This window comes from Sarcophilus harrisii, chromosome 4 (assembly GCF_902635505.1).
Source record: "Sarcophilus harrisii chromosome 4, mSarHar1.11, whole genome shotgun sequence".
In the NCBI taxonomy this organism is placed as follows: Eukaryota; Metazoa; Chordata; class Mammalia; order Dasyuromorphia; family Dasyuridae; genus Sarcophilus; species Sarcophilus harrisii.
The window spans coordinates 280440319-280455733 of record NC_045429.1 but is presented as its reverse complement, the minus strand read 5'-3'; the positions used below and the strand labels follow the sequence as shown (position 1 = coordinate 280455733).

Sequence of the window (15415 nt, the reverse complement as noted above, 5' to 3'; positions counted from 1 at the left end):
AGTATCTATAACCTGAAGAAGTTCTTTTTACTGTCTGGTAGGTTTTAATTCTAAAATTGGGAGTAAGAGGTAAAAGTGAGGGAAAAGTATTGTTTTCTTATGTACTAAAGCTGTTTCCCAGAAGCCATATTCTTAAATTACAATAAACCCAAAGGGGCATGTGTGTATATGTGTATGTGTATGTACAGAAAGACAGACAAACACGTAGACAGATCAATCAAGAGACCTCAGTCACTATACATGTTCTTTAGGAAAATGAGAATGAAAGGGGGTGGTGAAAAGATATTAACATAAAGCAAATCATATTAGCCTTTTGAACCTGTGACCAACATAAACATTTAAACTAAATTAAAGAATGGAAATATCTCTTCACATGTCTATAAATTTCTATACATTTTATGTGAATAAATCAGATTCTGTTTCCTTTCCTCTCCCACCAAAAAACCAGTTCTTTTAGCCATGTAGCCTAGGTGAAACATCTGAGTATAAACCTTCCCTCTAAAGCAGAATGCTGAGCAAAACTTTTTTCAGCCAATGTTTCTAGTAAAAGCCTCATTTCTAAAATAGAGGATTGACTCAAATTTATAAGACTACAAACTATTCCCCAATTGACAAATGGTCAAAGGATATGAACAATTTTCAAATGATGAAATTAAAGCCATCTATAGTCATATATGAAAGAATGCTCTAAATAACCATTGATTAAAGAAATGCAAATTAAGATCACTTTATACCTCTCAGATTAGCTGACAGGAAAAGATAATGATGAATGTTGGAAGGGATGTGGGAAAAGTGGGACACTAACACATTGTTGGTGAAGTTGTGAAATGATTCAACCATTCTGGAGAGCAATTGAAACTATGCCCAAAGAGCTATGAAACTGTGCATGCTCTTTGATCCAGCAATGTCTCTACTGAGTCTGTATCCCAAAGAGATCATACAAGAGGGGAAAGAACCCAAATGTGCAAAAATGTTTGTAGCAGCCGTTTTTGTAGTGGCAAGGAACTGGAAATTGAGTGGATGACCATCAATTGGGGAATGGCTAAATAAGTTATAGTATATGGATGTAAGGCAGTATTATTGTTCTTTAAGAAATGGTGGCCGATTCAGAAAACCCTGGAAAGATTTCCATGAACTGATGTTAAGTGAAGTGAGCAGAAGCAAGAGAACACTGTAAAAGATTATATGATAATCGATTGTGATGGACTTGGCTCTTTTCAACAATGAAGTGATTCAAGGCAATTTAAATAGACTTGTGATGGAGGGTGCCATCCACATCCAGAGGGAGAATGTGGTGACTGAATGTGTATCAAAGCACAGTATTTTCACCTTTTTAATACTGTTGTTGTTTATATTTTTCCTTGTTTTTTTTCCCCCTTTGACTTTTTTTTTTGCACAGCATTATGAATATGGAAATATGTTTAGAATTGCTCATGTTTAACTTATATCAAGATTGCTATCTTGGTGAAGGAAGAAAAGGGAGAAGAGAGAAAAATTTGGAACACAAAAAGGTGAATGTTGAAAACTATCTTTGAATATATTTGGAAAAATAAAATACTATTAAAATTTTTCTTTTTTCAAGAAAAAGAAGAAAGCTAACTAACATTCTCTCTAAAGTTGCTTATTAAGAGACCAGAGTCAAAATGTTACAGCAGAAGTAAATATGAACATTCAATGGGGTTACATGTTCTTGTTTTAATTATTCCATTTTTAAAAGAGAAATATAGTGTTTAATAGGCTTCTTTAGCTATACATACCGGCCTGGGTTAATAATAAAAGTCCTCTTTCCTCTGTCTTTGAACTCACCAATAGATACATGATGAGACGTTCCAAAAATGATATATATCATTGAGCAACAGAAAGAAGAATAGGAAATATTGAGAGGTGGGATCAACATCCTTATTAGCACAGCAAGTATCAAACCTGAAAAGTAGAAATACAATGTTTTAAGTGACTAAATATAGCTAATTTCATAAAAGTAACTTTATGTAAAACTAGGTACAGTTTTTTAAAATTATATTGTAAAGCTTGGTGATTGTGTATGTTTTTGTGTGTACAGATATTTAATAAAACCTGCTAAATAACATAGTGAAAAGGCAAAGATGAAAAAAATGAATTAGTTATGGCAATTACAGATTTAAAAAAAAGCTTCATATTTATATTGGCCCTATACACCTTCATCTTCCTAGTCTTTAATCACTTTTAAGAAAGGAAGTATGAAACTTTAGTAAAACATATTATATAAATATAGGTCTTTGCTTAGTGTTTTTTAATTTTTAATTTAATTTTAATTTTATTATTATTATTATAATTTTTAATTGACAGAACATATGCATGGGTAATTTTTTAACACTGACCCTTGCAAACACTTCTGTTCCAACTTTTCCCTTCCTTTCCTTCACCCCCTCCCCTACATGGCAGGCAGTTTCATACATGTTAAACATGTTAAACTATATCTTAAATACAATATGTGTGTACATATTTATACAATTCTATTGTTGCACAAGAAAAATCAGATTTAGAAAGGTAAAAAATAACCTGGGAAGAAAAACAAAAATGCAAGCAAACAACAACAGAAAGAGTGTAAATGCTATGTTGTGGTCCACACTCATTTCCCAGTATTCATCCCAGTGAAATCTGGGTGTAGCTGGTTCTGTTTATTACTGATCAATGGGAATTGAATTGGATTCTCTCATTGCCGAAGATAGCACTTCATATAGTATTGTTGTTGAAGTGTATAATGATCTCCTAGTTCTGCTCATTTCACTCAGCATCAGTTCATGTAAGTCTTTACAAGCCTCTCTGTATTCATCCTGCTGGTCATTTCTTACAGAACCATAATATTCCATAACATTCATATACCACAATTTATTCAGCCATCCTCCAAGTGATGGGTATCCCTTCAATTTCCAGTTTCTAGCCACTTTGAAAAGGGCTGCCACAAACTTTTTTGTACATGTGAATCCCTTTCCCTCCTTTAAGATCTCTTTAGGATATAAGCCCAGTAGCACTTCGGGATCAAAGGGTATGCACAATTTGATAACTTTTTGAGCATAGTTGAAAGGGATGTGGGAAAACTGGGACACTGATATATTGTTAGTGGAATTGTGAACTACTCTAGCCATTCATTTTAGGGAGCAGTTTGGAACTATGGCCAAACTATGCTATCAAATTGCATATCCTTTGATCCAACAGTCTCTCTACTGGGTCTGTATCCCCACATGTGCAAAAATGTGTGTAGTGGCCCTTTTTGTAATGGCAATGAAATGGAAACTGAGTGGATGCCCATCATTTGGGGAATGGCTGAATAAATTTTGATATATGAATGTTATGGAATATTATTGTTCTAGAAGAAATTATCAGCAGGATGATTTTGGAAAGGTCTGGATAGACCTACACGAACTAAATGAAATGGATAGAATCAGGAGAACATTATACACAGTAATAAGATTATGTGATGATCAACTCTGATGGACATGGCTCTTGAACAATGAGATGATTCAGGCCAGTTCCAATAGGCTTGTGATGGAGAGAGTCATCTGCATCCAGAAAGAAGACTATGGGGACTGCATGCAGATCACAACACAGCATGTTCATCTTTTCTGTTGTTTATGTACTTTTTTCTTATGTTTTTCCTTTTTGATCTGATTTTCCTTATGCAGCATGATAAATGTGGAATTATATATAGAAAAACTGCACATGTTCAACATATATTGTATTACTTGCTATCTAGGGTAGGAAGTAGTATGGAGGAAAAATTTGGAACACAAGGTTTTGCAAGGGTGAATGATGAAAACTATTTTTGCTTGTATTTTGAAAATAAGAAGCTAAGTGATTTTTCTAAAAAAATTCCCCCACTTGCCTAAACATTCTTTAATAAACTCCAGTGGTTTCCTATTACCTAGAGGATTCATTATAAAATTCTTTACTATATTTTAAAGTCCTTTAAATTTCATTTACTTTTTAAAATTTCTTTTTGTATTTGTCCAATTGAGTTTTTAAATGAGTTGTTTTATTCTATGGAATTTTTTTCCATTTCACCAATTTTATTTCTTAAGGAGTTATTTTCTTTTTCCAATTCACAAATTTTGTTTTTTAGGGAGTTATTTTCTTTTTCCACTCTCTCTTTTAATGAGTTATATGACTTATCCAGACTCTCTTGCAAAGCTTTCCCCATTTTTCTTTTAGCTCTCTTTTAAGATTCTTTTAAACTTCTTTTATGAGAGCCTTATGTAGTGGGGAACAGAAAATATCTACCTTTGGGTTTTCATCTAGAGACAAACTGTTTTGAAATCTGCTCTCTTTCAGCATAGAAGCTATCTATAGTTAGAGCCCGCTTTGCCTTTTTGCTCATTTAAAACAACAAAAAAACAAAAACAATGCTGCAGTCTGCTTATGGGGCAGTGGGGTATTTCCAAGTTGCCTCTATAGATACCAGGAAGTGGCAGTGGGACAGCAGGGACTCCGCTGCGGTTGCGCTCTGAGATCGTGCAGAGTCCCTCCTGGTACTGGGTGGGTGTGGCCAGGTCCCGAGAAACCCCAGCTTTTCGGGGTTAGAGTCTTTATCCCCTGTGTTTACAGCTTCTCTGCTGATCTACTGGCTTGCTGCCAGGGCAAAACAGCCACACCATGGTGTGGATTTTCTGTGGACCCACCCCACTCTGGTCTGCTCAGTGGTGAACTGTTCTCCGTGCTCTCACTGCCTGCCTGAGGTTGCTCCTGGCCTAGCCTCTTTCCATCCCTGCACGTGAGCAAAAACAGACCTTTTCTGGTGAATTTCGAGATTATCTTCTGTTGGTAATGTATCATAGTCCCAATATTCATGGCTTCTAACAGTCAAGCACTAATTCCGAGGCTGAGTTTCATAAAATACTTTGAGGGTAAAGGAGAGCTCAAAAAGACACGTGTGTCCTCTCCACCATCTTGGCTCTGCCCCCAGTCTTTTAAATTTAAAGTCCTTCCCAATCTGGCCCCTTCCTATCTTACTTCCCCCTCCTGTGTACATTCTATGATCCAGTGACACTGGCCTTCTTGCCATTTATAGGATATTTTATCTCTAAATACCATCCTTTTCAATAGTTGCTGCATGGTTAGGATGCTCTTACTCCTTACCACCACCTTTTGGTTTCTCTGGCTTCCTTCTAGATCAATTCAAAGACCAGCTTCTGCAAGAGGCCTTTCCCAGCGCTTCTCCAACTCTCACCCTCTGCTAGTGCACTGTCTCTCAGATTACTTTTCACTTTGTAGGTAGATGCACATTGAGTGTGTGTGTATGTGTCTACCTGGGTATATTTTTTTTGCATTATGTCTTTCTGATTAAAATGTGAGTTCCTTGAGGGCAGAGATTTCATGTCTCTCCCCTTTTTTTTTGTAGCCTAAGAGCTTAGCAAAGTGCCTAGTATCAACCACTAATAAATGCTTGTTAATTAATTAGACAGTAGAGAAATATAAAGAAACTTTCGGATTAGATGAAGGATTCCAGTCTAAAGCTATCAATTGATAAATGTCAGTTTTGCTGTACCTCTGTCAAATATGTGGATTGTGAAATATCTCAGCAAGCTGTGAATAGTAGCCCTGAAAAAGTGAAAAAGGTGCATTAACTATCCATATTCAAACAATTAGTGTGAACTGAAGACACTTATGGGATTCACTGGCCAAAAAAAACAATATAGTATAAAAGAGGCAGTGCTGGACTTGGTGTCAAGAAGACTTGGGTTTACAGGAGATCATTATATACCTCAACAACGATACTGTATAAGGATGTATTCTGATGGAAGTGGATTTCGACAAAAAGAAGATCTAACTCAGTTTCAATTGATCAAGGATGGACAGAAGCAGCTACACCCAGAGAAGGAACACTGGGAAATGAATGTAAACTGCTTGCATTTTTGTCTTTCTTCCCAGGTTATTGTTACCTTCTGAATCTAATTCTTCCTGTGCAATAAGAGAACTGTTCGGTTCTGCACAAATATATTGTATCTAGGATATACTGTGACATATTTAGCATGTATAGGACTGCTTGCCATCTGGGGGAGGGGGTGGAGGGAGGGAGAGAAAAAGTTGTAACAGAAGTGAATGCAAGGGATAATGTTGTAAAGAAATTTTTTTCAAAATAAAAAAAAATAAACAAAAAAGAAGACCTGGGTTTATATTCCATCTTATACTTAAGAGTTATGTTTATGGGTATATCCTATGAGCCTCAGTTTCTTCATTTATAAAATAGGAATACTAACATTATTACTGATCTCATAAGATTCAAATGTGACAATGTATGTAAAATGCTTTGCAAACCTTAGGGAACTATATAAACATGAGTTACCATCATCATCATGATTATCATCAGAGATGTATATACAACTATGCCATCATAGCAAAACCTCTCTAAAATCTCACCTGTGTATATACTTTGCTGGAAGAAACCATAACCGGAAGGACAAGCTGACAAACATCTTGAGTGGAAGGCAAGGTACAGATTGAATTCTCTAGTGTTCTTTAGAGATTGCTGGAATGAAAAAGCCTTCAAGCATTTGGACCAGCTGTCTCATACTTATACTGGCTTTTTCTGCTCCAGCTCAGAAAAGCTAAGAACAATCTTGAACCAAGAAAATGTTGACTTACCAGAAGCTATCTATCATATTTGTCTGCTAATGACTCACATATACTAACATTCATTATCCCATCCACAATTTGGAGATCTTGGCTGTCTCCGAAAAGTTCTAAAATTATGCATAGGTTGTTTTAGGTATGAAAGGACAATAACCCTTTAACCTATCTTCTGAAAATTATGCATTAAAATGGACAATATCAGCTAGAAATGGATGATTGTAAATTCAGCACATACTATGGGCCAGAAAAAGATAAACTGAATGTAGATGTCATAACTTATATTAGATTCTCAGAGGGGTATGAGAAAACTTTATTGCACTGTTTTTACCTAGTTCTATGTGGCTAAATCTGTGTAAAGCTTAACTCAGGACCTAGATTATGCTGACCAGTTAATTCCAAAGGGTAATTCTGTTTTCTCCTACTATAGATCTCATGTGTCTTATATGGAAATTGCCTCTACTGTTTCCTTGTTCCTTTTTTTTGAATTCTATATAATATGTAATTTACAGACATTTGAGACACCCTTTTTTCAATTCTCCCCTCTGGTGAATGACTTAATAAACTTCAAAATTATTTCAGTTCTGGATTTTGTTCTCAATCAAGAGGGTCAAGGTAAGAAATGAGGTAAGCAAAAGTCCTAGACGCCTTCTTCTAAAAAGAATAACATTCGTGAGAGTAAGTTGGGGGTAAGGGGTCGGGAAATAAACAAGGACCAAGGCCCAGTAATCTTAGAGAATGGACCCTAAACTGACCAAAACAGAAGAGACCAAAGAAAAGGCTAAGAATCCTTTTTCTGTAACAGAATTAATAAACCCAGCAGAGAAACAAAGCAGTGGGAAAAGCAAAATTATATCAGATTATGAATGCTGAGGACCAAACCCCAAGTATCCCTCCCCTTGCTGGACTACTAGCAACTATAATTTTTCTGAGTTATATGCAGTTCTCTTAGAGTAGGAGAAATTGGGCCTCCATAGTTAATAAAATGATTGTCAACTCAATAGATTTAGATGTGTCCTTTAATGTATAAGATCTCTTCTATGTTTGAAGCATTATGTGATTAGTGGGAAACTAATGCAAAAAGAGGAATGACTGATACTAAACTAGGTTTCATGTAGGTGAAAGAAGTGAGCCAAATAAATGAAAGGTCCCTAAAATGGACATATAGTTTTACTTCTGGTCCTTTCAGAACGTATTTTGGCTGATCCCCATTGTCATGTAAGATAGTATGGTATACTATATTTAGTCATATAATGAACACAAGATTTTATCTAGTCCCTAGCCCACCTCAATCTGCTGGTCCTGGGAGTTTAGTTTCTTACACTGCGAGACCTCAGCTGTATCCTGGAATATTGTGTCATATCCTATAGAATGAGCCTGTTTGGTCTAGCAGATTGGCAAAGGGGAGCCAGTAACAAACAGGCAGAAAGAAGTGTTAAGACCAGCTGTTTTGATTGTACTGACATTGAGTCTGAAAAGTAGGTGGACAGTCTCATTTGGTAGTCACTCAGTGATTCTAAGGTAAGAAGTTGGGATCCAGGGCATAGGCCCAGATCAGTACATTAGGCACTCATGCAAATAGTATATATATATATATATATATATATATATATATATATATATATATATATATACACACACACACACACACGCAATATATATATACATGATATATTATATATATATATATGTCACCAGGAAAGAAAGGGAGGTACAAATTGGCAAGGCATAGTTTGGGTTATAGTAGCAAAAATGTACTTTGGATGACTGAATGGCTTTTGCAAAAGACATCTTGTCATTGAAAAAAGTATGCCATCATCTATTTCCATTACCCTTTGAATATAATACTTGAAGTTGAGTCGTTAATATAGAAAATTCTTGGCCACTGCATCACTACAATTCTTTCTTTAGCCTTCACCATAAGCTGGACCAAACTAGCCAGGACATGTATTAAACTCTTGATTTCACTTTATGTTTATCTAATCGATCTTTATTTTCAAAGTTATTGAAAATTAGAGAGAGAACTATGGAGACTGAATTTGGATCAAAGCATAGTATTTTCACCTTTTTTATTGTTGCTTTTTGCTTTTTGTTTTTCTTTCTCATGGTTTTTCCCTTTTTGATCTTATTTTTCTGGTATAGCATAAATATGGAAACATGTTTAGAAGAATTGTGCATATTTATCCTATGTTGTGTATGGGGGGGAGGGAGGAAGAGAGGGAGAAAAATTTGGAACACAAGGTTTGGCAAAGGTGAATGCTGAAAACTATCTTTTGCATGTATTTGGAAAAATAAAATGCTAATAAAAACCAGTTATAAAATTAGCTATTCAAATTGGAAGATATGGCTGAGGGTTAAGAAACTAAAGAGACCAAAACCATATAGACTATACAGAAGATTCTCACCTATGTATCATTAATACTTTAAGAAGCAATTTGGGAAGTGACAGATGGTGACAGGTGTGAAAAATGAAGCAGCTAGGTAGCTCAATGGATAAAGAGTGCTGAACTGAGATTCAGGAAGACACTTACTGTGTGATCCTGGATAATTCACTTAATCCAGTTTGCCTTAATCCACTGGAGCAAGAACTGGCAAACTACTCTAATACTGTTACCAAGAAAACACCATGAATAGTGTTGTCATGTTATGGTCCACAGGATCACAAAGACTCAGACACAATTGAATGATGAACAATAAAGACATGAAAAGCACCAAATAACATCATAAAGAATTAAATATCTTAATAACAAAAATATAGTACATTTTCAAATCAGCTGACTGTACATAATCAGACCAGATTCCTGTCAGAGGAAATGAATACAAATTAGAAAGGGGGGAGGAAATAAGATGTCCACTATGTGCTAAGCATTGTGCTGTTTTTTACAAATATTAAATCACTATGTAATGCCTCAGTTTCCCTGAATTATTATGCCCTGATTAAAATTATTATAGCCCCACTCCTTTGTTCCTTGCCATTAGGACTGGAGACCCTGAAATACCAGTGGATCATAAAACTCATAAAGCATTTATCTCAAATGCTTGCTATGACAATTCCCCCTCTGTTTGAGTATTGTCCCCCACCTTGCTGTCTTTTGCCCTCGATCTTCTTACTTTGATTTTCATGCTGTTAGGACTAAGTTATGATCCTTTCCTTGAACTATGGCTTGTCTACTCATCCAGTACCTTCCCCCCCCCCCCCGCCTTTGTTTTCCCTATAGCTGGAGCCCTATAAAAGTCTCCTGCAGTAGTTGCTCACTGCTGAATGCTTTGAGATAAAAGTCCCGTGCAGCTGACTAGCCTTAGCTATTCTAAAACTCTCCACATTAAAATATTAAAAACCAATCTCTCTCTGTCTTGCCTCAGTTTCTCCAGCATTACATTTGGAGCCCCTGTGAAATATGAGATCTGAGAACAAGATTAGAGATTGGAGAACAGCAGGTCTTGGTGAGGAGCCTTGTGCTGGCTGGTCTTGGATTCTTTTTGGGGAGCCAGCATCTGATTTCTTCTTGAAGCCCTATAGAGACACTAGGTCCAGCTCAACAAGAATTCACCATGGACACCTTTATTTAGGCTACAATGGAGAACCTGATTTGAAACCCCTGCAGGGTAAGTTTTCTGTCTGGTCTGATTGCTAGCTACTGGTCCCCCAAAAAAGTTGGGCTGACTAGCCATAGAACACTGGGAAGTGCTAATGGGATGCCACGTGACACTATCTGATCTGGGTGTCTTCGGCCACAAATCTGGGTACTTTTAAAAGCATAATTTGTACTGGGTGCCTTTGAGCATAAATCTGGGTGCTTTTTAAGCACAACTTGCTCTGGGTGTCTTTGGGCAAAAATCTGGGTGCCATTTGGCACAATTTGGTTCTGAGTATCTTTGTGTGTAAAATGCAAAAAAAAAAAAAAAAAAAAAATACATCTGGGAACTTTCTGTGAAGTTAGGGAATGCACCAGACTGGAATTTGGAAGCCCAGTTAATCTTTGAAAAGGCTCATTTTGGGTTTCTGGGAGGGAGAGATAGTCAACTTGAAAACTCCCCTCACAGAACTCCTAAGATATCAGGAACTTGTCCCTAGTTTATAATTGTTAAATGTTGTGTCTCTGCAGTCAGTGTTTGTAACTTGTCTGTCTCTTGTGTTGATTTAAGAAGTTCTGTTAAATTTTAAGAACAAAGAGGAATTTGGCAATTGGTCTTTTTCAATACTGCAAAGGTGCCTAGCACAAAAAAAAAAAAAAAAAAAAAAATAGTTTTACGAGCGTTAACTTCTCATTGGACTTAATTGTAACCTGTTTGCACTAATTTGGAAAAAAAAAAAAAGAAGAACAGAGAAAGCTTGTATGCTTTTAAAATCTGGCAGAAAAGCAGTCTTTTTGAAAACCTGTTCGAAGTTACCCATGCATATAACCTGTAAATAAAAGGCTATTAAAAAAAAAAAAAGAAAACCTGTTAGAAAAAAAAGGGGGCAATAAAACCTTATCTGAATCAAGTTGCAGTTCTGAATGGGGGGAAGTAAGAGAAAGAACAAAACAAGCTGATGTCAATTGCTTTGAAGAGAAAAAAATGCTGGCAAAAGAATAGCCTTCTTATTTAGTCAAACATCTGAGAACCAGTTTAAATATATATATATGAGTGTGTGTGTGTGTGTATATACGTGTTTATATATGTATATATGTATACACACACACAAATAGTAATTCAGTTTGTCTGCAACATTTAATTAGAATTTAGGGTTACTTAAGTGGGAAAAAGGATATGGCTTATTGTTCTATTGAATTTTGGGAGCTTAGTTTTTTTAAAGTGGTATTGTGATTCTGAAATTGTGGGAGATAATTACTATTTCTTTGTGCATGCTAAATCTGTTTATTCTGGGTATAAGGTCTTAGGAATTTGTTTGAATATTGAATCATTACTACTGAAAGATATAAATTTTTTTAAAAGCTGTATTTGATTTAACAATAGGTTGCTAAAAACAAAGTCCTGATAATTTACCTGAAGAGGTCATATATCCCCTAATTAGATGAAGTATGGCACCTTCCTAAAACATGTTGGATAATTTGTAAACATTATAAGTTATGCTTTAAAATTTTGTCACCTCTTTTGAACATGTGTATGAACTTTATGGAGTTATTTAGCTGTTAATATTGTGAATTTTAAAAGTTTTGAAGAAAAAGAAAGTTAAAGGAGAAAAGAGGTGATTTTACATACATGGGACAAGAAACATTGATTTGTAGAAACAATTGACAGTTTGAATGAAATATCTAGTTAGAATATCATATGGATAAAATTCCTTTATGTGAGATTGAGATATTCTATATTCTGTATGAATTTTAATTGATTGTATTGAGTCATCTTAAAGTGTACCCATTAGATAAAGGAATTCTGAGAATAATAGTTTTTGCCTTTGGCCCTTTGAACATGTTTCTGTTATGGACAATATACAATTTAGAATTTTACTATGTATTGGGCATTTTAAAAGCAAAATGATTTTTGTAATGTTGACCTTATAAACCATCTACTCAAATATAAATATGAACGATAAGCTGTGAACTTTCTGGATGAAACTCTTATTGTTATCAATATAAGGTCGTAGTAAATACCTATTTAGGATTCATCTGAAGTTTTGATTGATGAGATTTGTTATTGGAAGTAAAATCTCTTGGGACTATAGCTGATATTATTTGTGAGTTTTAAATTCAGGTATAACTGTCTGATAGAATCAGAATCAAGCCAGCACTCCACTATCTGAAAGTTACTGGGACAATTACCTAAAGTAAAACTAAGTTAAGACTATTTTATTCTGTGTCATGTATGTGCTGAAGAATTAGTTTTGACTGATTATATTGTAGCCATGTCCCTGCTTTTTCCTCCTCTAGATGATTTCTATAATCAAAACAAATAGTCAATAGAAATCATTAAAACAATTCAATTATGTAATATTTTGCTGTTTCCAATCTGACATATAATTAGTCATTATATCCTAAATACTTAGGCAAATGAGTATTTAGCTTAGTCATCTATCAGTTACTAGATATTTGCGTCAGTAGATATTCAGGTCCTTAAAAGTTTCTAAAATAATGAAAGGACAATTGACACAATTGTCTGTGAGATCTAACTACTGTTTTGTTTACTGGGACTATGGCTGACATATCTTTAACATTTGTCTGTCCTTTCTGTAAGAAATGACCAACAGGATGATTTCAGAAAGGCCTGGAGAAACTTATATGAACTGATGCTGAGTGAAAAGAGCAGGAGCAGGAGATCATTATATACTTCAACAATACTAGATGATGATCAATTCTGATGAATGTGGCTCTCTTCAACAATGAGATGAACCAAATCAGTTCCATTTATTCAATAATGAAGAGAACCAGCTACACTCAGAGAAAGAACTATGGGAAATGAATGTGAGCATAGCATTTCCAATTCCTCTGTTTTTGTCTGCTTACATTTTTTATTTCCTTCACAGATTAATTGTACATTATTTCAAAGTCTGATTCTTCTTGTGCAGCAAAATAACTGTGTGAATATGTATACATGTATTGTATTTAACATATACTTTAACATATTTAACATGTATTGGTCTACCTGCCATCTCAGGGAAGGGGTGAGGAGAAGAAGGGGAAAAATTGAAACAAAAGATTTTGCAATTGTTAATGCTGAAAAAATTACCCATGCATATATCTTGTAAATAAAAAGCTATAATAATTTTTTAAAAAGCTATAATAATTTTAAAAAATAAAAACAAAACAAAACAAAAAAAAACCCCCAAAAAATCCATTTGTCTGTCCTGTGACACAAACATGCTTCCTTAAATGGGAAGTAGATGGCCAATCTATATTGGCCTTTCCACATTTGTAACAGTCTTTGTGAACCAGCCTTTTTGTCTCAGACTGTTCTAACCTTTGTTAGATTTGTTTTTTATTTTAGATTTTTGTCAAGTTACAGCTGTATTGATCTACTTCCGGGACCTAGATCAACCCACTGGATGCACACCACACCACAGCTCCCCTCCCTGGATTAGGATTCAATTCTGCACTCATTCTCAGCAGGAAGCAATTTCAGAAGATGAGACTGTCGCCCCTGCCCCTAATGGACTTTGAGTCCCAATGATTTAGGGAAAACTAGAACTGGTTGATAAATGGCTGTCAAATCCTGACTGGGTCCCTTATTACAATGTATTTAGGATGAGAAATATTGGGTTAAAATTTGGGTAACTTTTTCTGTAAAGGATGCTTATAGTATATATCTTCATTATCTAAATGAACACAATGTTCCCTTCAGAACATATAATTATTTGAGGGATATTTAGATAAGTTCCAGGGTAGAAAACTGTACTAGTGTGTTATATATAGGAACTTTGATTCACTTTCAAGACTTTTATGTGGGGTGGCTACTTGACAATTGGAGTCTCTATTTACTCCCCCTAGGATGATAAAACAAAAGGGGAGGATAAGAGAGAAGGGACCAGGGGAGAGGTGGGAAGTGGATTTGACAAAAGTCAGCAGTTACAGGTATCTCTCTGGCCACCATGGTAATCCTTCCCACAACCTTCTAACCCTGCCTAACCCTGTTCAGCCTGTACCACCCCTAGTGCCACCAGTTCCTGTTCACTTTACCTCAGGCATTACTGCCCCTCCTAACCCACCAAATGAAATTGGAAGCCCTCTCAGCAGTTCTTTTTCGTCTTTACTTCTTGCTTGGTTTATTATTTTTACATTCGGTTTTTAAATCCCAGGTGGACTGTGATTGCTGACTCTGCTTTAACTTTGAACACCATTATTCTGTTGTAGTTTCCCTGGCAGTCTCAGTTTCTGGGACCATTTTCTCAATTTATCTGTTCTTGGGAACAACCAGAAATCACCCTTGGAAATCTCAAATGGATAGGCACCTGTCTTATGACTGCCTCCATGCGTCAGTTTCTGATTCATTCCTCCAGTCCTGTAAGCCCAGTTCCTTAAATTAATATTTCAGCATCCTTGAAGGACATTGCAGTTTGGTATCAGACCCCTGAAGGGTGAAGGTTTGGTGAGGGTCTGACTAAGTGTGCATCTCTCACACTCTGCTCAGTAATCTGATCCTTTCTGTATCCTAGTTAGCAGTGTTCCTTAGCCTGTATGTTCTTTCAGGTGGGAACAGATGGAGCCATTTGAAGTCTTACCTTTCCCCCTTGGAATCTGTCTGACAGCCTAATCCTAGAAGGATTAGAACTGGCTAGTACAACTGCTTTGAGCACTGTTGCTCCCACTACAAGCAGATGCTTAGTTAAGTGCACAACTGACTGCAGACCTAACTCACATTAAATTGTCCTTCTCAAACTGGATTGCCTGGCTGATGCTATTCTTGCAACAGAGAGGCCTCTGTGCTCCCTTGAACAAGGAATGCTGTTAACAACGCTGGGGTTATCAGGGAGAGACTTGCCCTCATCATAACTCCTTACCTCTTTCCTAATCTTATTTGCCTTATCCACTCCCAGATAAAGTTGGTCAAAGTCATCCTGCTGAGACCCTCCAAGATAATTCAAGGATTTGAATATTCAGGCCCTAAAATACCATTGAGTCATAAAACTCATAAAGCATTTATCACAAATACTTGCTGGGACAATTACCCCTCTGTTTGAGTATTGCGCACCTCCACCCCCACTCCCGCCTTGCTGTCTTCTGCCCTCAACGTTCTTATCTTGATCTTCATTTTGTCAGGACTAAGTTAGTTATGATCCTTTTTCTGGAACTATGGACTGTCTGAGATGTCTTCAAGGAGTTGGAGATAAGAGATTTGAATTCTGCAGAGAATTTGGTGTAGGATAGAAAGAAGG

General features: G+C 36.0%; 1 protein-coding gene across 11 annotated transcripts in view; it reads right to left on the bottom strand.

Annotated features, from left to right (window-relative positions):
* SLC26A8 (solute carrier family 26 member 8) overlaps positions 1 to 15415 on the bottom strand; it is a 210295-nt gene that overhangs the window by 175439 nt on the left and 19441 nt on the right. For 9 of the 11 annotated variants that reach the window (XR_004233713.1, XM_031964989.1, XM_031964987.1 and 6 more), the window contains one exon: positions 1807 to 1923. Coding sequence is in view for 10 of the 11 variants with exons in the window: in XM_031964989.1 (XP_031820849.1) it covers positions 1807 to 1923 (117 nt within the window). In the remaining variant the exon portion in view is untranslated. Of the gene's footprint in view, positions 1 to 1757; positions 1924 to 5521; positions 5575 to 15415 lie in introns of all 11 variants that reach the window. The other 2 variants (XM_031964986.1, XM_023502933.2) reach the window with 2 other exon arrangements.